Source organism: Dendrobates tinctorius, unplaced genomic scaffold (assembly GCF_039654945.1).
Source record: "Dendrobates tinctorius isolate UK_male_01 unplaced genomic scaffold, ASM3965494v1 ptg000087l, whole genome shotgun sequence".
In the NCBI taxonomy this organism is placed as follows: Eukaryota; Metazoa; Chordata; class Amphibia; order Anura; family Dendrobatidae; genus Dendrobates; species Dendrobates tinctorius.
Window position 1 is genome coordinate 6,022,013 of NW_027361755.1, and position 27,272 is coordinate 6,049,284.

The 27,272-nt window shown below is 47.6% G+C and overlaps 1 protein-coding gene across 1 annotated transcript in view; it reads right to left on the bottom strand.

Annotated features, from left to right (window-relative positions):
• The window catches only part of NOX3 (NADPH oxidase 3), a 635,497-nt gene that overhangs the window by 67,482 nt on the left and 540,743 nt on the right, over positions 1–27,272 (bottom strand). The window contains exon 12 of the mRNA XM_073585751.1: positions 10,281–10,405. Within this exon, the coding sequence (XP_073441852.1) occupies positions 10,281–10,405 (125 nt within the window). The remainder of the gene's footprint in view (positions 1–10,280; positions 10,406–27,272) is intronic.

Below are 27,272 nucleotides of genomic sequence, written 5' to 3' on the forward strand. Positions count from 1 at the left end.
ACACCGACAAATGTGTGGCCTGTATTTCTTGCATTTTTGGCTAAATAGTGCTGTATAGAAATATACTGACACACAGGACAAAAAATGGAAAAGCGGCCTAAACTGGCTAAAGTTTGAACATACACAGATATGAGCAGAAACGGAGATACCACACCGACCAATGTGTGGCCTGTATTTTTTGCTCTTTTGGCTAAATAGTGCTGTATAGAAATATAGTGACACACAGGACAAAAGACGGAAAAGCGGCCTAAACTGGCTAAACTTTGAGCACGCACAGATATGAGCTGAAACGGAGATACTACACCGACAAATGTGTGGCCTGTATTTTTTTATTTTGTGGCTAAATAGTGCTGTATATAAGTACAGTGACACACAGGACAAAAATGGAAATCCTGCCTAAACTGGACAAACTTCGAGCACGCACAGATATGAGCTGGCACGGAGATACCATACCAACAGATGTGTGGCCTGTATTTTTTTTAATTTTTTGGCAAAATAGTGCTGTATATAAGGACAGTAACAGAGAGCAAAAACAGACAGACGGATTGATGAGGCATGTCACAGTTATACAGCACTGTAAAATATGTGGCCTTTTTTTGCGGGGGAGGGGGGTTTCAGCAAAATAAGGTCAAGAAATTGTGTAAGACACTAAAAAATGACACTCAAAAAAAAAAATCTACTCAACTGTGCCACATAAAAATTTAATATTTCTCTGCGCACTCAAAAGGGATGTTTGGGACCCCTTTAAAATTGCAGGATTTTCACACTGTGCTAGGAAAAGGATCTGGCTGTATTGTGCACTGTCAAAAAGCAAATGGAGAAAAAAAAAGGGCTCTGGATTGCTTTGCAATAAATAAAACAAGCTCTATTAACGTGGCCAAAATTTTTTTCCAAGCCAATTACACCTGGGGCTAGGTATATATGGCCAATATATCCTACAGGTAGCAGCAGCACCAGAACACAGGAAGGAAATGGACCCTCTTGATGTATGCAATGATATGTACAGTATATACACACATATAGTGTCTGCAGGCCTTGCACTGATGTGTATAGAGCGACGTACACTTCCCTGCCTACCTAACACTGGAACCTATATACTCCGGAATTAGTCCTTAGAAGGACTGTTGTTTTAGCTGGATTTGAGTAGTTTACAATGGTAGAAACCACACTGACTAATAAATCCCCAAATCTGACCCCCATCTCGGCAGCACCTATCCCTACACTATCTAAATCCGGAGCTGAATGCGCCGAGCAGGGCGGCGTCCGGTCTCTTATACCCCTGATGATGCTGTGCAGCCAGCCAATCACTGCACAACCACAACAAAGATGGCTGCGGCATTTCATTACTTGGCAGACAATCCCTGCATCGTGATTGGGTCTCTAAAGTCTGCCAAAAAAGCTGGGTGGAGACCCGAGTTCCCGCCGAGTAATCCCGGAAATGTTCGGTGCCCACCTAATACACCGAGCACTGTGATACGAGTAACGAGTAGTGGCGAGTGTGGCGCCCCTGAGGCTTCAATCACCACAGAGGTACTGCACCTTCTCCTAAGGTGTAGTGCCCCACCATCCAGGTAGGGTGGGAACTCCTGACCACACTCCACACCTGCATTCCACACACAGGATAGTTCAGTGGGGCCACCTAACAGCTTCAGGCTGGGGGTTAGCAGAGCACCCCTCGTGGAACCCCGCTTCATAACACGAGTTGTGCTGGGAGGCGGGTGGAGTGAGATGATACAAAAGAGTGGGAAGAGTGAGAGTTAGTAGACGGTTAGTTGGTTAGAGGAGAGAGACGAGAGAAGATGGATGTCTGAAGGAATGTCACGCGGGGCTTAGGTCAACTAAAGCAGAAATACCCGGGGCCCCTGTGGTGTCCCTTTCACTAGGGGAAACCCTGTCTGACCCTCAACTCAGGGTTTTTGCTGATGGTGCAAATGCCTGAGCCTCCACCCTTTCCTTATCTCCTGCTCAGCCCTAAGCTTAACCCCCCACCCTCCACCCAGTGAGGAGACAAACCACCAAAGCCACACAAAATTAAGACAGACAGGGAGAACTTAAACTGCACCGCGCCGCATACACACAGGACTATACAGTAATGTGAACAGGGCACAACAAAACACAAATATGGGAAGGCGAGAAGGTAACAATGGATCATACGACACCAGATATGAATCTCTCTCTCTCCAACACCTCCACTCCAGACCGGAACCACTTGGTATGACACACAAGCTATAATCGGCGACGCCCATAGGCCAGCACGACTATTTAAAGACCGTGGGCTTGACCAAACATACAACCTGATCTCCAGCTAGATTAACCCCCGATAGCCTGAGAAACTCAAGCCGGCGCCACTGAGGCTATAGTGGACGGAGGTGGAACTACCTCTGCCTGCCGGACGCTGTGGTGTGAATAGCGTCCGACATGACAAGGACATGCTGCAGCAGGTCCCAGTGATCTGGGCTGCTAGCACGTGAAAGACAGAAAGAGACTGATAAGATTGATAACCTAACCTTCCATAAGAGAGAGATAGAACAGAGCGGAACGAAGGAGAATAGAAGGACGGTGGGAAGCTGGTTGAAGAAAGATAGAGAACCCTTCCAGTCCAGAGAGCGCAAAGTCCGGGGCCCGATCCCTGAGGTTGATTGGATCTTTATGTCCGGCAACAGACACCGGAGGAGTAGTGAGCCACTAACGCCTTGCTCCCCTCATAGACTTGGGACACAACAGCAACTGAAGAGAGAGCCAGGACGCAGAGAGGAGTCCCCGAAGCAGGCTACAGCTGTCTGTCATACAAGAAAGACTAGAAACACCTAGAGAGAGGCATTCCAGGGTAACTAAGTACTGGAGTGCTTCGCACCTAAAGGCGCATTGGAGGAGTCATTCAGTAAGGTACATGTTGGCGGAGTGTGGAAGGGAGAATCCTGTCCTGCCTGGAGGTTGGCTGGAGCCCTGACCTGGAGAACACAGTACGGAGGCAGGCAGTTGTGTGAACTGCAAACAGTGAGTAAAGCTTTGGAACCGCATACTCTGGTGTCCTCCAGTTATTCCCGCACCACTACACCTGGGTACCAGCATCCATACCATTCTGCGCCTCTCCTCATCCATTGCACCTACACTGCCCTGGGACTACAGCTCCACCTCTGGGGAGCTATACCATCTCTGCTGCACCACACCATCAGTCCCAGCGGATCTGTATGCAGCATTGGCTTACCATCTCCCTTGCCAAAGACCACGGGTGGCATCACGAACTATTCATATAGACTTTACCACCATTAACATCACCGCCATTGATATTGGGCGCCCAGGGCCACAGACCGGGTCACTGCTGCTGTGACACATCCCCCTGACACCGGCCCGGTACCGAGTACCCCGCTGCTCTGGGCGAGCGAGGGCGACCCACGAGCACGTTCGCTCATCACTAGTGAATAATTATGGATTATCCTACCATGATTTTTAAAAAAAAACTGCTTTGAATGTACTGTTCTTTACTGCACTACCAACATGACCACTGTAGACAATTACCAGTTCTAGTGGGTAATGACTGTGGCCATAGATTAGATTTTGCAGCTTTATAGTAAGATGTTAAACGGCCTGTCACACTAAGCGATATCGCTAGCAATATCGCTATAACGTCACTGATTTTGTGACGTTATAGCGATATTGCTAGCGATATCGCTATGTGTGATACTTACCTCCGACCGGCTCTCCCGCTGGTTATCGCTGATTGCGCGAGAACGTCCTGGACCGTTTCTCGTCGTCAGCTTCCTGCTGGGCCTCCTGCTGTGGAACCGAGCGACGCGTGGACGCGGGCGGGAAGACGTCATGATCGCCTCGTCTGACAGGTAAGTAGCGACCCCCGACCCCTGCGATGTCGCTGGTGAGATCTGCCTGTGTGGAAGCTCACTAGCGACCACTTAGCGATGTACCAGCGATCCTGACCGCATCATATCGCTGGTCGGGATTGCTGGTACATCGCTAAGTGTGACAGTACCTTAAGTGATCAGTGGCAGTGAAGTATAAAAATACCAAGTGTCCAGGAAGCGACAAAAATTTCTGGAAACCTACTGACACTTTCTCGCAGCATGATCACAGGGTGCCAATGGGTTTCGATTGCTTCCGGATCAACAATGTTAAAAAGTCTACTTTATCCTGATGTAAATTTCTGGGACAAAGTTAGACAGCTAATGGGTGGTGTAAGTTTAGACTACCTTGTATTAAAATACATCAGACTTATCAAACAGCATGACCCAGTTTTACAAATTTAGCACATTTTAAGACTATAAAGTGTGCACTTTCTAAGAATTAAAACATATTAGAGATGAGCAATGCTATATGAATTTAATTTGTGTTAACTTTTAGGAAATTCACTTGACCTGTAAACTGTAAACAGTTTTCTAATTTATTAGTATGAGCAAGAGAAGTCTCACAGAACCACATATATGAATCCTTATGGATAAGATATTTTTCGGACTTACTGTGCGCTGCTTGACAAAGTTCAGTGGTACAACATGAAAGGTTTTAACTGTTTAAATCCCAACGCGTTTCGAAGTTTCTAATACTTCTTCCTCAGGGGATGACATGAAGTCTTCATGTCATCCCCTGAGGAAGAAGTATTAGAAACTTTGAAACGCGTTGGGAATTAAACAGTTAAAACCTTTCATGTTGTACCACTGAACTTTGTCAAGCAGCGCACAGTAAGTCCGAAAAATATCTTATCCATAAGGATTCACATTGACGGTCACGGAGTGGACCTTCGGGCGTGCAGCAGCTGACAGTCGATTTATGTGCTCTTATCTCTCCTGGAAAAGGTGAGTAAATTTCTTATCATTCATTCCTAACACCACCCGGATAAGACCCTTTTGCGCTTTCTTATTTCCTCAGCCTCTTTTATATATAGAACCACATATATAGCACAGCCAATCAGGACGTACTATGATAGCCAATATCGAAGCAGAGGCAGGGAATGCATCAGCCAATGTGCCATTTTGTAATGAATTTGTATAGTGAGAGGATGTCTCGGCGCACAGCTCAGCAATAGAGATAGGGAGAAAAATCTTGCAAACACTGAATAAATATTATAGATATTTAGATTGACAGGACAGCAGTGAAAAATACCCATCATCAGCTTACACATAGCTATATTTTTTTAGTTCAGGTTTCAATAGAGTCCTAGGAAACCTAAGAGTGTTACACAGGGTCCATATTTTCAGGGTAGAGGCTTTGCCTTGCTTGTGATTCCCAGCTAATTGATTTACTGCAAATCAAATTATTGTTAAAAGTTTGACAAAGCGAGCAAATTTGAATTTTAAAAGATTTACTCATTTGTAATAAATATTCACCCTTGGCGTTTCCATTTCTGGCTTTTTTGGTCAATGGGTTAAATAAATATTGCATGCTATGGGAAAAAAATGTTTAAAATTTGTAAAAACACTTAAAAAAAACTTGTGTAACGATGTCTAATATTGTTTAAAATTTGGATGTTTCTTGTCTGTGTTTTATTCTGAATGCCTTAAAGAGCATCAAACAACAATGATGCAGGTTTAAAAACAACTAACATCCTTATTGTTTTTTGGTCCTTCTAACATCTGCATCCCTCAGTTAGTTCTCCTTCGTGTTGTGATAAGACACGTTTGATTTCCCAATGACGGAACTCAGTTTAATAGCACATATTGGAAACTCTAGCGAGTTGTTTTTCACTTGCATGCAGTAGCGTAGTTACCGGGTGGCAGAGGGTACGATAGCTACAGTAACTGTATCGGCGTCCACAGCGTGCCGATACAGTTACACTGCGGCAGAGCAGGGAGACACTATCTCCCTGCTCTGCCACCTGGCTGCTATGGGCCCCTGAACATGCGGGGGGAAAATGGTGCCAGCCGTGGGCCCCCCCCCTTCAGTCATCGCAGGTTCAACTGTATCGACTAGATGCCAATACAGCTGACTACATTGATGAGAGAAGGAGCATTATACTTTCTCTCCCATCATCCCCCCTGACAGCGACTGACATCACCAACGCTGGCCCTTAACAGGGGTCACGATGACGTCACTACTCGGTGCCCACTTTCCAAAGATGGAACCAAGAGGAAGAGAGGTGAGTATTTATTGTTTTTTTTTATGGGGCTGCATTATACTATATCGAGTCTGCCTATGGGGGGGCTGTATTATACTATAGAGTATGCCTGTGGGGGCTGCATAATGGAGACTGCCTACTATAAATACTGACCACGGGGGGCAGTGTTATACTATAGAGTCTGCCTGTGGGGGGTTGCATTATGGAGTCTGCCTTCGGGGAGGCTGTAATATACTATAGAGTCTGCCTGCGGGGGGTGCATTGTGGGCTCTTCCTACAATAGAGTCTGCCTATGGGGGGGCTTTATTATACTATAGAGTCTGCCTGTGGGGGGTCCATTATGGAGTCTGCCTACGGGGGGTGGTATTATACTATAGAGTCGAGTCTGCTTGAAGGGGGGTGCATTAAGGAGTCTGCTTACTATAGAGTCTGCCTACGGGGGGGCTGTATTATACTATAGAGCCTGCCTGTAGGGGGGTGCATGGTGGAGTCTGCCTACTGCAGAGTCTATCCAATAGGGGGGCTGTATTATACTATAGAGTCTGCCTGTGGGGGGTGCATTATGGAGTCTGCCTACAGGGGGACTTTGGGAAAAAAAAAAAAAAGAGTCTGCCTGTGGGAGGTGCAGTCTACTATAGAGTCTGCCTACAGTTGGGAGCTGTATTATACTATGGAGTCTGCCTTTGCAGGGATGCATTTTGGAGTCTGCTTACGGAGGGCTGTGTTATGCTGTAGAGTCGGCCTGTGGGGAGGTGCATTATGGAGTTTGCCTACTCTAGAGTCTAAGGGGGTAGCTGTATTATACTATAGAGTCTGCCTGTGGGGGGTGCATTTTGGGTTCTGCCTACAGGGGACTGTATTATACTATAGAGTCTGCCTGTGGGGGGTGCATTATGGAGTCTGCCTACTATGGAGTCTGCCAGTGGGGGGCTGTATTATACTATAGAGTCTGCCTGTGGGGTGTGCATTATGGAGTCTGTCTACTACATTGAAGAAAAAGAAAAAGGGGTATCGTTCCAGCTACTAAAAACTTGCTTTATTGAAGAAAATTTAAAATAACAGCATGTTGGCTTTCTCCTCCCCAGCAAAGGATACGCTGGGGGCACTAGAAACAGCAAGGCAGATCGAAACTATCCCCTATTTTTTTTCTTCAATCAATGCTTCGCTGAAGTCCAGATGAGGTTCCGTGCTCCGGCTGTTTGGTTGGTGAGCTGGCTAGGGCTTTTCCGCCCATATCTTTATATTTCTACTACAGAGTATGCCTACGGGGGGCTGTATTATACTATAGAGTCTGCCTGTGGGGGGTGCAGTCTACTATAGAGTCTGCCTACAGGTGGGAGCTGTATTATACTATTGAGTCTGCCTTTGGAGGGGTGCATTATGGTGTCTGCATATGGGGGGCTGTATGATATTACAGAGTCTGCCTGTGAGGAGTCCATTATGGAGTCTGCCTACTATACAGTCTGTGAGGGGTGCAGTCTACTATAGAGTCTGGCTACAGGTGGGAGCTGTATTATACCATAGAGTCTGCCTGTGGGGGTTGCATAATCGAGTCTGCCTACTATAGTATAAGGTCTGCCTACTTGGAGGGGGCGCAGTATTATACTATAGAGTCTGCCTATTGGGGGATGCATTATACTCTATAGAGTCTGCTTAGGGGGGCTCCATTATAGAGTCTGCCACGGGGAGCTGCATTATACTATATAGAGTCTGTCCATTGGGGGCTGCATTATACTATATAGTCTGCCTATTGGGGCTATATTATACTATAGAGTCGGCCTATGGGAGGGAGTGCAGAATACTATAAAGTCTGCCTATGGGGAGTGCATTATACTATTGAGTCTGCTTATGGGGAATGCATTATACTAAATAAAGTCTGACTGTGGGGGTGCATTATGCAATATAGAATCTGCCTATGGGGGGGTGCATTATACTAAATAGTCTGCCTATGGGGTTGCATTATACAATGTAGAGTCTGCCTTTGGTGGTGCATTATACAATATAGAGTCTGCCTATGGGGAGTGCATTATATTATATATAGTCTACCTATCGGGGGTACATTATACAATATAGAGTCTGCCTTTGGGGGTGCATTATACTATATAGAGTCTGCCTATAGGGGTGCATTATACAATATAGAGTCTGCCTATGGGGGGTGCATTATACTATATAGAGTCTGCCTATGGGGGGTGCATGATACTAAATAGAGTATGCTCATGGGGAATGCATTATACTATAGAGGCCTATGGGGAGTACATTATACTATATGGAGGCCAATGGGGTGTGCATTATACTATATTGAGAACTATCTGGTGCATTATAATATATGGAGGCATCATACAGTGTTGGAGCCATTAAACAGTTTTGTGCCTACTAAGGGGGTCAGTATACTGTGTGGGTGGTACTATACAGTGAGGCGTCATTATAATGTGTAAAGGGGAGCTGTACAAGGGGGAGCCTTGGGACATTATTAAATGTAATATGGGCACTTATTGTTATAGGGGAACTTGGGTTACTGTGACTGTCATTGGGGCACACAGGGCATTATTACTTTCTAGGTTTTTAGTGGGCAAAATGTGTGCACTGTTTTCTAGGGTACTTGCACCTGGCATTACTATATTTTAAAGGGTTGCTTTAGAATTTAGAGGGCATACAGAACCACACAGTAGGTGCAGTAATAGGGGCACATACATCAGTGGCATAGTATTGGAGTATCAGCAGGATAAAGAGTTTGTGCAGGTTGGAAATAGATGATGATTGGGCTGGAATGTGAGAGGTGAAATATATCTTTGTTGTAATCTCTGCACTCGAGTCCTGTCTGGAGAAGTTGTCATGTCGGTCTTGGCCAGATGGAAAAGACAGGAAAAGTGAACTATTCCATCAGAAAGAACATCCTCTGTAAGTCACCATGTGCTGTAATCACTTATATGTTTCGAAGTACTGGTATTTACCACTGATCATATGGCGGTAATATCAATGTTGGTTTTCGTATAGAGATTATTTTAAAGGGAATCTGTCACCCTTTTTTTTTGCCCTATTGGCTGCCGGCATAGACATCGGGGGCTTATCCACAGCATTCTGTAATGCTGTAGATAAGCCCCCGATGTAACCTGAAAGAGAAGAAAAACACGTTATATTATACTCACCGAGGTGGGCGGTCCGGTATGATGGGTGTTGCGGTCCGGTCCGGCGCCTCCCTTCTTCATGCGCTGACGTCCTCTTCTCCTGTCCTGAAATGGCTCCGGCGCAGGCGTATTGCTCTGCCCTGTTGAGATCAGAGCAGAATTGTGCAGTGCGCAGGCACCAGACCTCTCCCAACACCTGCGCACTGCAGGACTCTGCTCTGCCCTCAACAGGGCAGAGCAGTGCGCTTGCACCGGAGCCATTACAGGACGGGAGAAGAGGACGTCATCGCATGAAGAAGGGAGGCGCCGGACCAGACCGCAACACCCATCGGACTGGACTGCCCACATCGGTGAGTATAATATAACGTGTTTTTCTTCTCTTTCAGGTTACATCGGGGGCTTATCTACAGCACTACAGAATGCTGTAGATAAGCCCCCGATGTCTATGCCGGCAGCTGAAAGGCCAAAAAAAGGGTGACAGATTCCCTTTAAGCAACAGCGCGGTCATCTGCTGATGTTCTCCTACATCCACTATTATGGTCTGTCACCGAGTTGTAATCAAGGTGACCTGGTTAGGGGCCCACTCCAAAGTTTCACCCCCCTGAACCAAAACCCTAGCTACGCTTCTGCTTGCATGGATGCAGTCGATTGCTCTTATACTTGTGATGTCTGAATGGGGGATTTCTGGACATTTACATTGCATTCCCTTATACTGGACTTTGACATCTTGTTAGTGCTTGTTTAATTGAGGTTATAACTGCTCCAAGTGCTCTCCATTTGCACCAGGGACTAGATATAAAGAGCACACAATCACATTATAGCTAGTGTGCCAGTGCATATGGCTGATTTTCCATGCAGACCAAAGATCTATGTGGAACATATTTGCAGTATGCGCTACTTTGTTCTATTTCATAGACCAGAATAATGCTTGCAATGTAAAGACTGCTGCGGCACCTGTCCGCAATGCAAATGAGCCCCCGAAGCTGCACACTCAGCAATTTGTACACATGACTGGACTGATTTCCAACATGGCTATCTGAACAAGACTTTATTATACACATACTCTGCTATGAATTGACTCTTTTTGTTACCCTGTATGTGAGTCAGCTATGTATCTGAATTCCTTATTCCAGTTGGGTCTTCCAAAATTTGTTTTATGCCTTAGTCCTGTTATAACATCCAGGTCATTATCACCATGTAAAGCTATGTGTGAAGCCTAGAATAAAAAATGATTTGTTAATAAAAATATATAATATTAAACCACAAAAGTTTATGCACCCCTTGACACACAATGGCAAGGTTTCATTATGTCCAACTAGTATCCAACTGGATGCTTTGTACTAAAACTCACTAAACATTTAATAAATATTAAAATTCCTAAAATATTATCATCTTGTATTTTGTACATAAAAACATTAAATAGAAATGGTTAACGTTAATGTTTAAGGCTCTGTTCAAATTGACATTTTTCTTGACCTACCATGGTAAAATTAACCTTAGAGGCATAGGCTGTACAGTATCAGCCAGATATGTTTGATTCTGAAATGGTGTGACCATTCAGAGAAAATCATACTTTAGAGTCTAGATGGAGATGCCAGGATGTGTCCAGAGAGGGTTCCTCCTGCTGAGCATCCACCATTGGGTGCTGTTGTTTCTGGTGTAGAAGGAGCAGTCTCGGGTAGAGCGCAACCCCACAGCTGTGAGCGACCCTAGCTGGCAGACAGAGGAGTAAATGATATCCCGGTGTAACAGGCCAGATGAATCTCCCCGCCCAGAATATAACCAGGGTTAAAGTGGCCTAGGGCAGATTACACCCCAAGTATATTTTGGCCTAGGCAAAACCATAACCCGGGGTATAAATTGGCCTAGGCCAGTTTATACCCCTCTGGGCAAGAATATACCCCGGGTATATTATGGCCTAGGCCAAACTATACTCCAGGGTATAGTTTGGCCTAGGCAAGATTTTATCCTTACACATCAGAATATACCCCAGCTGCTGTAGATCAGATTTTTCACGCTTTTGAAAACCATTGAGTGATATACTTAATAGTCAGTGCACAGGGGTCCCAGGCAGCACATGGGGCCCCAGACAGCGCAACGGGCCTCAGACATAGCACAGGGGCCCCAGACATCGCACAGTATTGCGTGATATGCTCAAGAACAGGGCCCCAGACAGAGTACAGGGGGGCAAAGACATCACACAGGGGCAGAAACATCACACAGGGTGGCAGAGACAGCGCGCAAGGGGGGATGAGACAGATCGCAAGGGGGGATGAGACAGCATGCAGGGCCTCCCAGACAGCACCCAGGGGACGAGACAGCGCACAGGTGGGCAGAGACAGCACACAGGGTCCCTGTGCGCTGTCTTTTCCTTCCCTTGCGCGGTCATTTCACCCCCATGCACGCTGTCTCTGCCCCCTGTGTGCTGCTCAGGGCCCCCTGTGTGCTGCCTGGGGCCCTGTTATTGAGTATATCACTCAATGGTTCTCAAAAGCCTGAAAAATCTGATCTACAGCAACTAGGGTATATTCTGACTCAGATGGGTGTAATCTGGCCTAGGCCAATTTATACCCAGAGGTATAGTTTGGCCTAGACCATAATAAACCCAGGGTATATTCTGGCCCAGAGGGGTATAATTTGGCCTAGGTCAGAATATACCAGGGGTATAATCTGCCCTAGACCACTTTAACCCTGGGTATATTCTGGGCATTGGGTTAATCTGGCCTGTTACACCGGGAGTGCTACAGCTGTAACAATTTTGAGGCGAAGATCTTTGGTCAGTGCAGCATCAGCAGGTTCATCGAAGAGGTCGCCTGCACCACCTCTGACAAGTCAGAGTATAAGAGCTGTCGCTGTGCCGCTATGGAGAAGCGGGTATTCGGTATTCTGACAGTTTGTGGGGGTCATGTTTTAGGGGACCGTTACACTGTCCCTCCTGGTGATTTCACGGCAGAGGACACTGGATAGGTGAGCACTGGAGAAAGTGCAAAAACAGATTGAGTCCACCTAATTAGGGGCAGGTCTAAGACTGCAAGGTCACAACGGACCAGAGTGTAAGAGCCATCCGCCTTATTATCCTGGATCCTCCCATGTGTCCGGCACCATCCAGGTCTCTCTACATTGTCATATGTGTGCAATATGGCAGATAGAAATGGAAATTTACCCTCATTGAATCTTTCTGCATGGTAAAAATTAACCTTAGAGACATTGGCTGTACGATCTCAGCCAGATATGTTTGATTCTGAAATGGTGTGGTGGTTCAGAGAAAAACATACTTTAGAGTTCAAATTTAACATTGTTCTTTTTTTCATCCTTGCTTACCCTATTCAATCCCTCCCTAGTCCTCGAATCCTTACTCCTGAAATGCTCCAACTATGAGAGGCTTCCGTGCTTGCTGAGACAGGTCTGATTCATTAACACACCAATTTTTCTAGGCTCCATTACTGCTTTTGCTAGAAAATCCTACCTACTTTAATGGAATGTGGAAGTCTTGAATACTCCTACTAAAAAAAAACAGTTTTGAGTCACTTTATAGATGAAATCCCATTATGGTCTTCCTCCAGGAGACCCGTTGGAGAAGAACTGACCACCCATACCCAATGCTAACTGGATCAGCTATTGTCTGGAAACTTCTCATACATTTAAAATTAGAGGAGTAGCTATTCTAATTAAAAAAAACTTGTATCAAATGTGAGGTAGCGCTGTCATTTAGATAGGGGATTCTCGCTCAGCAGCCACAAAATCAGATCCGGCACAGGTTTTCATAAAGCATAACACAGTCCATGCGATTTATTCCTCCTTCATAAACCCATAGAAGCAACATAAACAGCATTACAGCATAGCGTCCATTATAGCTTCACTCTGGTTAAGAATGTGGTCACACAGGTTACTCAATGTCCATACTCAAGCTCTTCAGCCTCATCATTATCTCACCCACGTCAGGGTTTCCTCATGGCTGTTTCCCCACGCTGCAGACATCCACTCTCTCCTCTGGGACTCTCAGACGCTGGCAGCCATAACACACAGCCACTCCACAGGCTGTTAGGCAGGTGATGCTTCTCCCAGCGGGACCTTCCACACTGGACCAACCAGGTCCCTGCATTCACCTCATGTGACCTACCCTGGCCACCTTATATGGTCCATAGCCACGCTCACCGGGTCACATAGCTATGACCTCATCACAGGTCCTTCACACACACATATACACTTTACAATAGTGTTAATAAACACCCCCCTAGGTGGGTTTGTAGGTAACTAGTTCCTGACACATTGAACCAGCACCTCAGTAGTATCACTGCTGATTAACACACACATAAATCTCCATCTCAAGGCCACCCACCTTGAGATACATAACAGTCATTCAGTATCTTGCCATTCCTCCACTCTCCTGGGACATCCATACAGCGCCCCCTAGTGGACACAGTGGTCACTACACCACACCAATCAAAGACACCAACGAGGATCCAAGGGTTATATTTCTTATCGTTAACCTAACAATGGCAAACATACACTCTTTTGAATTTATATGCACCTCCAACACCTAATCGGAACTTTTATGCTTCCCTACTGGCCTTCCAATACTACAGAGTGGGCCATTTATATGGATACGCCTAAATAAAATGTGTCACGCCGCCTGTCACGCCGCTCCAACCTGGGGTCAGGACCTCTCGCTCCTAGCTCCATGGTTGCGCTATGTTCCAGTGCGCACATGCGCTCTGCCCAGCTCTGTCTTCGGTCTTGTCCTCCCTATGATACTGGAGGACTTGACCCTGAAGTTCTTGTACTCATGTGCTATATCACACTACCTCTTCCAATGGGAGGTGCCTGATTATTGTTGTGCTTCCTGGCTTGGTCTTGTTAGTCCTTGCCTGGCTATGCTCTGTATTCAGGTTCTCTGCCTTTTGCTCTGTTCCTGGACTCTGCCTTGTGCGCTGTTCTTATGCTCTGCCTAGCCGTACTTCCCAGCACATGCTCCGTGCATACACTCTGCTCTGTGTTCTGTCTAACACTTCACTCCAGCGTGCTCTCCACGCATGCTCTGTCTGACTCTGTACTGTGGCGTGCACCTTTGCAAGTACCCTGAGTTTCTCTCCCCCGGGCGTGCTTGCTTGTACACGCCATACATGCTCTCGTGTACTCGCTGTGGCAGGGCTAAGGGTCGTGTAATTGATGGGAGATATGTGTCTCATAAATGGCTTATCTCCATAATGTAAGGCAGAAGTAAAGCATACCAGATATTGTTATTGTTTTTGTTTGAAGGACCTGTGGTGAGGTCACAGTCATGTGACCAGTCAGCTGCTGGGAACGTGGGTGTGGCTACAGCCTTATAATGTGACCTGCTCCTGAACCAGGGAGTTGTGTGTGGGGAGGACTGGGCCTCCCATGTGTGCTGAGACTCCTGCTCTGAGTCTACAACTACGGACATTTTGTGTTATTTTGCCTGAGCTAAAAGGCTATTTGTTTGGTGTTACGTTGCCTTGTGCGTTTATGCCGTGAATAAACCGCAAGCACTGTTGAAGAACCGGTCTCATATTTGTCTCCCGCTGCACCTAAGCGAGCTACATCCCCACAATTGGTGGTACACGTGCGGGCAGCGGTCCCAGCAGAGACTTGAGACAGTTGCTGCATGTCCTGGGTGAAGTTTGCAGCGGGGCAACAAGCATTGCCTGGAATCATGGAGGACCTCATGAAACACCTGGTCCAGTCCCAGGCACTGCAGCAGGAAACCAACAAGCTGTTGTTACAGCAGATCCAGCAAAGCCAGCAGGAGCAGCAGCAGCAGTTCCAGCAGAGCCAGCAGGAACAACGGCAGCAGATGCAGCTTCTGGCAACCGACATCCAGGAGGGCAGGACGAGCGCCCCAACCCCAGGTCGGGCTGATGCCACTGACGTCGAGAAGGCGGTAAGACGCGCATTACAAAAAATGACCCCTGAGGATGATGTGGAGGCCTTCCTGACGGTGTTTGAGAGGGTGGCTGAGAGGGAAAAACTTCAGCCAGAGCGGTGGGCGGAGGTACTGGCCCCATACCTAACGGGGGAGCCCCAGAAGGCGTACTTTGACCTGACGGTACAAGATGCCAGAGAGTATCCCAAATTAAAAGCGGAAATTCTCACACGCTTGGGGGTAACAATGACTACCAGGGCACAGCGAGTTCATCGCTGGGCCTATCACCGGGACAAACCCCCGCGCTCCCAAATGTTTGACCTGTTGCACCTGGTCCAGAAATGGCTGCAGCCAGAGTCGGCTTCCCCTGCACAGATGGTAGAGCGAGTTGTGATGGATCGGTTTGTGCATTCTCTGCCGAGACCTCTACAGACTTGGGTTGCCCAGGGTGATCCCCAAAATGCTGATGAACTGGTTGGGCTGGTCGAGAGATACCAGGGGATGGAAGGTTCCTTGGGGAAGCAACCCATTCCATATTGGGGGTCCCAGCAGGGGGCGGAGTCACAAAAAGGGGTGGTGCGTCCAAGGTCAAAAGGGGCGGGGGAGGCGGTGCCCAAGGTCCCCTCGGGTGTTATTTGCTGGAAGTGTCATGGGCCAGGACATATAGCGGCCCGTTGTCCCCAGACCACCGAGCAGATGGACTGCAGCATGGGACGCCGTAGTTCATACTACGCATATCCAGCTTGCAGTGTGAACTCGCTACCTAACAAGGGGCCACAAGCGTGTCCCGTGAAGGTGAACGGTCGAGCAGTAATGGCGCTTCTGGACTCCGGGAGCTTGGTGACCCTTGTGAGGGCCAGTTTTCCTCTAAACATACTCCCGGGTAAAAAGATTGGTGTTCGGTGCATACATGGCGATGCAAAGGACTACCCTATGGCTAGGGTGAAGATTGAAACGGCGCATGGCACCGAGTCGCATGAAGTTGGCGTTGTTCGAGACTTGTTGCATCCCATAATTATTGGCCGGGATTTCTGTCTGTTTTGGGATCTGTGGGGGATGGGTTCTGAGTGTGCTAGCAAGAGCAGGGAACCAATCCACCCCACTGAGGTATCGCCACCACCAGAGGCAGACGAGTTCCCTTTATGTGTCCTTGTTGGGGATGAAGAGGAAGGGTCCCCTGTACCTGACATCCCGGAGTTAGGGGTGGCCGGGGAGAATTTTGGGACTGCCCAACATAGGGACCCCACACTAAGGGAAGCCTTTAACAATGTCACCGTCATTAATGGGGTTGCACAAGAGCCGGGAGCAGACACAAGGTTTCCCCATTTTATGTTGAGTGGGGAATTGTTGTACCGGGTCACGAAAATAAGGGAGGAGGTGGCAGAACAGTTAATAGTACCAGGCCCCTATAGACAAAAAGTGTTGGACATGGCCCATTCCCACATCTTGGGGGGACACCTGGGGGTGGAAAAAACCCAGGAACGGATTGTACAGAGGTTCTATTGGCCTGGGTGTCACCGGGAAATAGTAAACTATTGCAGGTCCTGCCCGACATGTCAGTTAACTGCCCCCACATCTCATTTTCGGAACCCTCTTGTGCCACTGCCCATTATTGAGGTGCCATTTGAGAGAATTGCCATGGACTTGGTCGGTCCCTTAGTTAAATCAGCTCGGGGCCATCAGTATATATTAGTCATCCTGGACTATGCCACACGCTATCCTGAGGCCATTCCCCTGAGAAACTCCTCTGCGAAGAGTATAGCCCGTGAGCTGGTCCATGTGTTTTCCCGGACGGGTTTGCCGAAGGAGATCCTGACCGACCAGGGGACACCTTTTATGAGCAAGGTGATGAGAGAATTGTGCAGAGTCTTGCAAATTTCCCAGCTGAGGACTTCAGTGTACCATCCACAGTCAGATGGCCTTGTTGAGAGGTTTAACAAGACCCTGAAGAGCATGCTGAGAAAAGTCATAGAGGAAGATGGTAGAGACTGGGATTGTCTCTTACCGTATTTACTGTTTTCTATCCGTGAAGTTCCCCAGGCCTCCACGGGGTTCTCCCCCTTCGAGCTTCTGTATGGCCGGCATCCGCGAGGTCTCCTAGATATAGCCAAGGAAACCTGGGAAGCCGAAGTCACGCCCCACAGAAGCGTCATTGAGCATGTGGCACTGATGCAGCAGAGGGTTGCGAAGGTGATGCCCATTGTTAAAGAACATCTCCGCCAGGCACAAGAGGCTCAGGCCAGGGTCTACAACCGGTCAGCCAGAGTGAGGCAGTTCAATCCGGGAGACCGAGTTCTCGTGCTAATCCCGACGGTGGAAAGTAAGTTCTTGGCCAAGTGGCAAGGGCCATATGAGGTGGTGGAGAAACTGGGAGACGTAAACTACAAGATCCACCAACCCGGAAGACGAAAGCCATACCAGGTTTACCATGTTAACCTTATCAAGCCGTGGCAAGATAGAGAGCCAGCGGTAACTCCGTGCTTGCTGGGCAACCTAGAAGGGGAGGTTGGAGCCGTTACCATAGCGGAGACTCTATCGAAGGCCCAGAAGCAGCAGTGCCGGGAGTTACTCCAGAAAAACCGCGACCTGTTCTCAGAGTTGCCGGGGTGCACGAAGGTGGTGGAGCACTAAATTCTGACCGAGCCACATGTGCGGGTGAACGTGAAACCATATCGTATTCCTGAGGCCCGGCGAGAGGTAATCTCCAAGGAGGTGCAGCGTATGTTGAAGCTCGGGGTCATTGAGGAATCCAAGAGCGGCTGGTCGAGCCCGATTGTCCTGGTCCCAAAACCTGATGGTGAATGGAGGTTCTGCAACGATTACCGGAAGCTGAATGAGGTCTCCAAGTTCGACGCTTATCCCATGCCACGCGTTGATGAGCTCATCGAGAGACTTGGACCTGCCAGGTACATAACCACTTTGGATCTGACCAAGGGATATTGGCAGATCCCCCATGGCACAGGAAGCCAAGGAGAAGACGGCATTCTCCACACCAGACGGGTGCTTCCAGTATGTCCGGATGCCGTTTGGCCTACAGGGAGCTCCAGCAACCTTCCAGAGGGCGATGGATAGAATCCTTGCACCTCATAAGCTATACGCTGCCGCATACCTGGATGATATCTTCATCTTTACCCCGGACTGGGAGACTCACCTGGAAAAGGTTCAAGCAGTGTTTGACGCTCTAAGAGAGGCGGGGTTTACAATAAACCCGAAGAAGTGTGCCTTGGGGAGAGAAGAAGCCAAGTACCTCGGATATGTAGTGGGGCGTGGCGAGATCAAACCCCAAATCAATAAAGTGGAGGCAATTCAAACATGGCCGAGACCTCTGTCAAAGAAGCAAGTTAAAGCCTTCCTGGGGATTGTGGGATATTACAGGAGGTTTATCCCAAACTTCGCCACAATGGCTGCACCTCTAACTGATCTGCTTAAAGGGACAAAGTCAGTGATGGTCAGCTTGTCCGAAGAAGCAGAGTCAGCCTTCCAAGAAATGAAGGGAGCTCTTTGTAAGCAGCCCGTTTTGGTGGCCCCAGACTTTAAACGTGAATTTGTCCTCCAGACAGATGCCTCAGATGTCGGGGTAGGAGCTGTCCTTTCCCAAGAGATACGTGGGGAGGAGCATCCTGTTCTCTACTTGAGTAGGAAGTTGACTTCTTGTGAGAGAAATTACTCAGTTGTAGAGAAGGAGTGTTTGGCCATAAAATGGGCAGTGGACACATTACGGTACTACCTGGTGGGACGGAAGTTTAGGTTAATATCCGACCAAGCCCCACTCAGGTGGATGAGGGAAACCAAGGACAAGAATGCTAGGGTCACCCGCTGGTTCTTAGCCCTACAAGACTTCAGTTTCCATGTAGAGCATAGGGCCGGGAAGCTACATGGGAATGCCGATGCCCTCTCCAGAATCCCTTGCCTGGTAGGTGAAAGTGCCAAGCCCCACGGCTTTAGGCAGAGGGGGGAGGTATGTGGCAGGGCTAAGGGTCGTGTAATTGATGGGAGATATGTGTCTCATAAATGGCTTATCTCCATAATGTAAGGCAGAAGTAAAGCATACCAGATATTGTTATTGTTTTTGTTTGAAGGACCTGTGGTGAGGTCACAGTCATGTGACCAGTCAGCTGCTGGGAACGTGGGTGTGGCTACAGCCTTATAATGTGACCTGCTCCTGAACCAGGGAGTTGTGTGTGGGGAGGACTGGGCCTCCCATGTGTGCTGAGACTCCTGCTCTGAGTCTACAACTACGGACATTTTGTGTTATTTTGCCTGAGCTAAAAGGCTATTTGTTTGGTGTTACGTTGCCTTGTGCGTTTATGCCATGAATAAACCGCAAGCACTGTTGAAGAACCGGTCTCATATTTGTCTCCCTCTGCACCTAAGCGAGCTACATCCCCACATCGCCTTGCACTATCTAGCATCCAGCGTACTCCTGTGTACACTCCTAGTATTGTCCTGTACTCCCTGTGCTCCCGAACACTCATCCTGTTTACTCTGCATGTCCCTGTGCCCACGCTTTGCACACTCTGGCACTCTGCGCACCCCTGGTTCCTAGACACACTCACTTGTGTCTCCTGTGAGCCGGCCACCTAGTGCCAGCAGTTGTGGTACCATATCCCCTTGGGCTTGCCCCTGACACTCCCTGTATAGGGGGTGGTCCTCACTAGGCCAGCTCGCCCTGGGAAGGTTTTTTCGCCATGATCCAGAGGGTCCACTCCAGGAGTCATCACAAAATGGGAATGGTTGGTATATCAACTTCCTGTTTGTGGCACATTAGTATATGGGAGGGGGAAACTTTTCAAGATGGGTGGTGACCATGGCAGCCATTTTGAAGTTGGCCATTTTGGATCCAACTTTATTTTTTTCAATAGGAAGAGGGTCATGTAACACATCAAACTTATTGAGAATTTCACAAGAAAAACAATGGTGTGCTTGGTTTTAACATAACTTTATTTTTTCATGACTTATTTACAAGTTTCTTTTTGTTTACAGCCATAGACATGTCACATAGGTTAACACGTGAGGAGCAGATAGAAATTGTGTTGATGTCTGCTGAATGCAGTATCTGGGCCATTGCTGCAGATTTCAATGCAAGACACCATACGCAAGAAAACTGTCACCATTCCCATTTTCTTTAGGTGTATCCATATCCATATAGATGGACTACAGTCACTATCAATGCAAGAGAAACTGATCCTAATTATTTATAGAGATTAGTGAATATTTCAATATCTGATTTATATAGATGGCCCACCCAAAAAAGTTTGCCTCATCACTAAACATACTGTTCTGTGTAAACTGAGGGTCCTGTTCCAATTTTTGTCTTGCCCATTCTGCAAAATGCCGATCTGAGTCACCAACCATTCCCATTTTATTTTCGTGTATCCAAATAAGTGGCCCACCCTGTTTATATACACTACTGATGGCAGGAGACTTTTACATAGTTCTACAACCTGATATATCAGGCACACCAGACAAAACATTTTCAACCCCAACAGGGTTTCCTCAAAAACCATCAGTCAATAAAAAACATAAGTAAAGCAATAGTCGTTGTAGTGAATACAACAGAGGGCTCCAACCCAAAAGCCAAGTTGCACAGTGTACATGCTGAAAAAAGCATTTTACAAGATTTCATAGCAATCCTCTTAATACTTAATTTTGGCCCCCACTTCCTTACCTATTGACAGCACATTAGTGAAGCGGTGTGCACTACAGTCATTATCAATGCAAGAGAAACTGATCCTAATTATTTATAGAGATGACTGAATATTTCAATATCTGGTTTGGTTCAAGATCACCGAATTTGCAATATTCTCCGATTTAATCACCGAATATAGCCGAAGATAAACAGCACAAAAGTCTATGTTTCCCACGCTGTGTGACAGCATGGGAAACACTGGCGTAGTGCTTCTGATCGGCAGTGAAATCATCCCCACCAGTCAGAGAGCCGCAATTCCCACGTTGTCAAAAGACAGAGTGAGCACTCAGCTCTGGTCACTGGTGTCAGCTGATGGGACTACAGCTCCCATCAGCTGACACCTGCTGCCACTAATAACAGTGAGAGCAGGACCGGTGGATGGGAGTATTCATCAGCCACTCCTGCCCTGTAAATAAATAATAAAAAACCTGCATGGGTACCCCTGTATTTTTGATAAACAGGCAAAACTCACAGCTGAGGCTGCAACTCTCAGCTGTCAGCTTCAGCAAGGCTGGTTATTAAGAATAGAGGGGTCCCCCCTAATTATTTAAATAAATAATATAAAAAAGGCATGGGGTCCCCCATTTTTGACAACCAGCCTTGCTAAAGCAGAAAACTGGGGGCTGATATTCTCAGGCTGGTAAGGGACCATGGATATAGGCCCCCACAGCCTAAAAATAGCAGCCCACAGCTGCCCAGAAAAGGCACACCAATTCTGGCATTTTGCTCATATCTTCCCACTTGCCCTATAGCAAGGGCAAGTGGGGTTCATATTTGTGGGGTTTATATCACCTTTGAATTGTCAGGTGACATCAAGCTCATGGATTACTAATGGAGAGGCTTCTATAAGACACCTAGCCATTTCTAATCCTATAGTTATATGATAAATAAAGACAGTCAGAATAAAGTCCTTTATTAGAAATAAAACTAAACACAGTTTTCTATTTTACTTAAAAATAACAAGCACGGTTGTACTTACCTAAGGCCTATTGCACCGAAGCCCTCGGTCTCCTGTAATAAAAGTAAAATAAAAAAGCAACAATATCCCTCACCTGTCGGTCGTTCTGTCCCATGCTGTAATCCATGTATGGAGGATTACTAGTTTTCAACCTGGACGGTGCTAAGATGCGACCGTCCAGGCTGAGAACCACTGGTGACTGAGCTGCTGTGAGTGCAGCCTCAGTGACTAGCATCATCTAGGTTACATCCAGTCACTGAGGCTGAGTTCCCAGCTGGGCTGAACTTGTGTGACCTCGGTGAGATCCCCGCTAGCACTGTGGGAAAATGTCACAGTTCACCGCAGTTCAAGCTCAGTGACTTCAAAGCAGATCACAGTGAGAATTTCTCAGCGTGATCTACAGTGAAGACATTGAACTTGAACTGCAGTGACCTCATCACTAACTTTTTCCCATGGTGCTGAGTTCACGGCAGTTCAGCCCAGCTGGGAACACAGCCTCAATGACCGGAGGTAATCTCGATTGGAATAGCAGTTCACAAACAGACACTGAGCACACGTTGCTCAGACTCTACTGGATGACAGGCTGCATGGTCCCATCATGCAACCATTCAGCCTGCCATCTAGATTTAGCAGAGCTAGACCTGTCGTGGGACAAATGGATTAAAAGCATCTCTGCAGAAAGGTGAGGAATATTATTGGGGTTTTTTTTACCTCTTTTGCAGATGATGAGGGCATCGGGGGAATGGGCGAGGTTGTAAGTATGGTTTAATTAAGATTGTTAAAGGAGTCTGTGTCTTTCTTTCAATTAAAGGACTTTTTTCTGGGTGTCTGTGTTTTCAAACAATGTGACTATGGTGTTAGTAATGGGGGTGTCTTATTACTAACCTCGGGGCTTGATGTCACCTGACAATACAAAGGTGACATCATCCCCCTCAACTATCACCCTACTTGCCACTGCTACAAGGCAAGTGGGAAGAGCGAGCCTAAGTGCCAGAATTGGTGCATCTTAGAGATGCGCCTTTTCTAGGGTGGTTGAGAGTTGATGTTTTTATCCTGGGGGGGCAGTATCCATGACTCCTTCTTATGCTATTAATATCAGCCCACAGCTGTCTGCATAGCCTTTGCTGGTTATTAATTATAGGGGGACCCTATGTCATTTTTTTAGGGTCCCCCAATTTAAAAGCCAGTAAACTCTATGTATACAGCTGTGAGCTGATATTAATTGGCTGGGAAGCTCCAAGGGTATTACCCACTTCCCAGGCTATAAAAACCGGCTCCCAGCTGTGGGCTTTCCCTCTGCTAATTATGAAAATTATGCGGGAGCCCAAACCACTTTTTTCAGAAAAATAATATTTTATTAATTAAATACATGTACAGTAAGCTGCACACACACTGTACTAAATGTGTTTGTCATAGACATCTGTATTTACTATTTGTGTATTTATTGTATGTAATTCATATATTTTATCCTGTCAGCTCCTGCTGTGATTTTATAGTGCGCGGCTGCTGAATTGCCAGCTTTCCTTCTACCTTTCTATGTAATATATATACATATATACACAGCATATATGTGTGTCACTGACATATATATACATATCAATCCATATATCTATCTATATATACATATATTTATATATATATCGTATATATACAGTATATATGTATGTATTCTTTTTGTATTGTGAGGTAGCGCTGTCATTTAAGTAGGGGATCACTCGCTTGGCAGCCACAAAATCAGATCCGGCACAGGTTTTCCATCAAATCATAACGGTCCGTGCGGTTTATTAAACATCATAAACCATGACCAGCAATATATAAACGGCAAAGCGTCCATGACAGAGCTTCACTCTGTTAGCAATGTCCCATACGCAGGCTTTTTAGCCTCACAGTTATATCTCACCCCGTCAGGGTTCTCTCATGGCTGCTTCTCCATACTGCAGACACTCATTCCCTCCAGGGAACTCTCACGCACTTGCAGCCATTAAAAACAGCATCCACACGTGCTGTCAGGCAGGAAGCCCCCATCTCAGCGGGACCTTCCACACTGGACCAACCGGGTCAAAGCATTCACACCATGTGACCTACCCTGGCCACATTATATGGTCCATAGCCATGCCCACCGGGTCACATGACTATGACCTCATTACAGGTTCTTCAGGCATTTTCACACTCTTCGCAATAGTGCTTTAAACACACCCCCTGGGTGGGTTTGTAGGTAACCAGGCCTGCCCATCTCTCTAGTTACCTGGAGACTTGTCCCATACACATTGAAACAACACCTCAGCAGTATCACTGCTGATCAACACATAAGTCTCCATCCCAAAGCAACCCACTTTGAGATACATAACGGCCATTCAGTATTCTGCCATTCATCCTTTCTCCTGGGACATCCACACAGCGCCCCCTAGCGGACTCAGTGGTTACTACACCACATACCTCCCCCTCTGTTCAAACTTGTGGGGTTTATAACACACAACATTACACCAGGGTCTCGCGACCAGGCACTCACTACACCTTGCCCCACAGGTCGAGAGAACCGTCTCCATCTGTCATACGGCCTCATTCCTACGTTAGACCTTCCCCACCTCCGGCGGTCAGAATATCAGCCCTGATCTTTGGCCCTCCAGTTACAGTCTGTCTGCGTCATCAGACACTGTTTGGTCACCACCACATTCCTCTTCCTGTTTGTTCCGTTCCCCGACCAGCTCCACCGGTTGGTACGGTCATCAGTCTTAGTTGGACCTACTGTCTGGCCTGAGTCTGACCCATTCAGCATCTCACAGGAACCAATGTCTCTCAGCCTCGTACGGCCTGTTGAACTGCCATTTGCTGACATTCTTCGGCCATTTGCCACGTCACTACTTGGAGGAACCCTTCGGGTCCTTACATCTTGGGTTGAAGGTGGCTGTCCCGCCGACGGTCCCGCCTCAACTGCTCTATCTCTTGCAGGTACCCCACTCAATACTCCATGAGCATCCAAAAGACTCTCAGGCTTTCCGCAGAGTCAACCACCATGATGAGAATTTTACCCACTTCACTGGATATCTGGTCTTCATCATCAGGAGGGATCCTCACACTCAACCACACCGGAGATATTCACAAGGTCTTGCATTACCATCCTGGATCTTCCAATGATTCTCCCAATCAGCGCTTTGGGTACCGGAACCACATCTTTCCACAAACCCAGCCGATCCATAGCCTCCCTTGCAAACTCTAGGCATCGAGCAGCCTTCATATTACTCCGCCTGACCAGCTGTTTGGCGTGCAGACATTGTAAATGCATCTCTTTCAGGACAGCTACTCGGTTTGATGTATCTTCTCTGGCTGATACTATCACCAACTGCGGAGTCTCAGGTGCCCAGCGCACCTTACACGCTTTGACCGCCTCTTTCAAAGCCTCATGCACACCTTCCTCAGCACAGGCTTCTTGCATGTCCTCTGGTACCTCAATCACAGACTGTAAGGCCGTGGTCTTGATCTCTTCCTGGACCGAAGGCTCTAGCTTTACCACGGACACTTCCCTCACTACCGCTGACCCGACCGGGTGACTGTCTTCTTCAGTTCTTAACTCACCAACTTCACGCGATTTGATCACTTCATGACCCTTTGCCACGATGGCTACTGGCAGTTCCATCTTGTTATCACTCGTGCTCACACGCGGTAAGTCTTCGTCCAACTTCTCCCGCTGAAGACTTTTTACTACTCCTCTGAGTTCCTCCATCTCTTCCTTGAGGTTCTTGTTCACACTTTGCCAGGTGGACAGGTGACCTCTGAGCTCCAAGACTTCTTTATCAAGCCCCTTCACCCTTTGTTCGGCCATTTGTCTCAGGACTTTTTCTCTTTCGAGATGTTCTTCCACTGTCTCTTTTATCAACTGTATCTCATGGTCTTGTTCTTTTTTGACCATCACGTGTCGTACCACCACTTCTTTAATTATATCTTCAAGGGGTACCACCCTATCAGTCGAGTGAACCCTCCAGTCACCCTCTGACCGTGTGTCTACTCCCGTCATCTCATCTCCCAGCCCACCATCCGTCATGTCACGAGACGTCAGGTCCGTAAGTTGGGCAGATGTACCTTTTCTTCCGGTCAGTTCTACCTCTGACCTGTCCATGTCAGGAGCCGTCACTATCTCAGTGTCTGCTGGCCCCACAGTCGACACGTCTCAATCGTCCGACCATACGTCATCAAGCACCATCAAGTCCCGGCATATCTCAAAGGCACACACCAAGTCTGGTGGTATACCGCCCCCTTGGCATTCAACGCAATGGGATGGGTCAAACATTACTCTGTCTACCACATAGTTCACCATGAGCCCATGCTTACAGCGAACCTGGACCATTTTCTCGGTCAGCCAGAAAGTGAGCGAAGTTCCTGTCAGAGTCACCTGACTCTATAAGTCCAGCCGACCAGAGACTCTTTTCCGGCGCAACATCACAGTACACACCTGCGGCCCATCATTAGTATCCGGAAAGAATATCCCACATTCTGACCAAGACTTACACACACTGCGGTTCCCCAGACATATCCACTGAGGTACCCAGTGCTGTCATTTCTTCAAACTTGGCCCCTTTCTGGACCACCACCCCACTTTGGGTCGCCACCCCCTTCTGGGACTCCACCTCTTTTTGGGTTACCACCCCAATTTGGGTCACCACCCTCTCCCTCTGGGACTCCACGTCTTTTTGGGTTACCTCCCCAATTTGGGTCATCGCCCCCTTCTGGGACTCCACCCCCTTTTGGGTTACCACCCCGATTTGGGCCACCGCCCCATTTCGGGATTTCCCCATGTCCGTTATACCGGTCTTCTCAGACCACAGTTCACACAACACAGTTTGTCTCTTTTACGATACCACACAAGTCTTTGTTGGCACCACCACAACTCCTGCTGTCACCGATCACCGACACCAACGGCTGCAGTTCACACACAGCTGCTGGTGTCCTCTTCGTAACCCCGCCGAGTTACAGAAGGCCGCTTGTCACCTTCTTGACTCCCACTGAGCCACCGCAGGCTGAGTTGAGAAAAGAAGAGAAAAAAAAACATACCACAAAAAACTCACGTGTCCTGTCTGTGTGCTATTCAGGACGTACCGTCTCCGCCTGAGACCGTCCAACACACAGGGCGCACCGGGTGCTATTCAGTGAGCCGACCCTCCTCCCAGGGTTTCCCAACACACCGGCCTCACCAGGTCCTGGGGCTCAGCGAGTGCTCTTCAGGACATCCGTCTCCTCCTGAGACTGCCCAACACTCACGCCTCACCAGGTCCAAGGGCATACCACACGCTCCAGGGAGACGATTCTTTTCCTAGAATCTCCCAACACTGACCCTACAGGACCTTGCTCACTGAACCCTCCAGGAATACAGTCTTTATCACTGACCCAGGTCAGTACCACAAGAACACCAGTCCTTTACCTGTGTCAGCCACACAGGTCCTCGGGTACCTCTTAACCGCAGAGGCACCCTAGCATAATTCACAGTCTCTTTTTCACTGACCTCGGTCAGTACAACACGGTTTTCATGACTCTCACCTGCTGGCCACACAGGTTCTCGG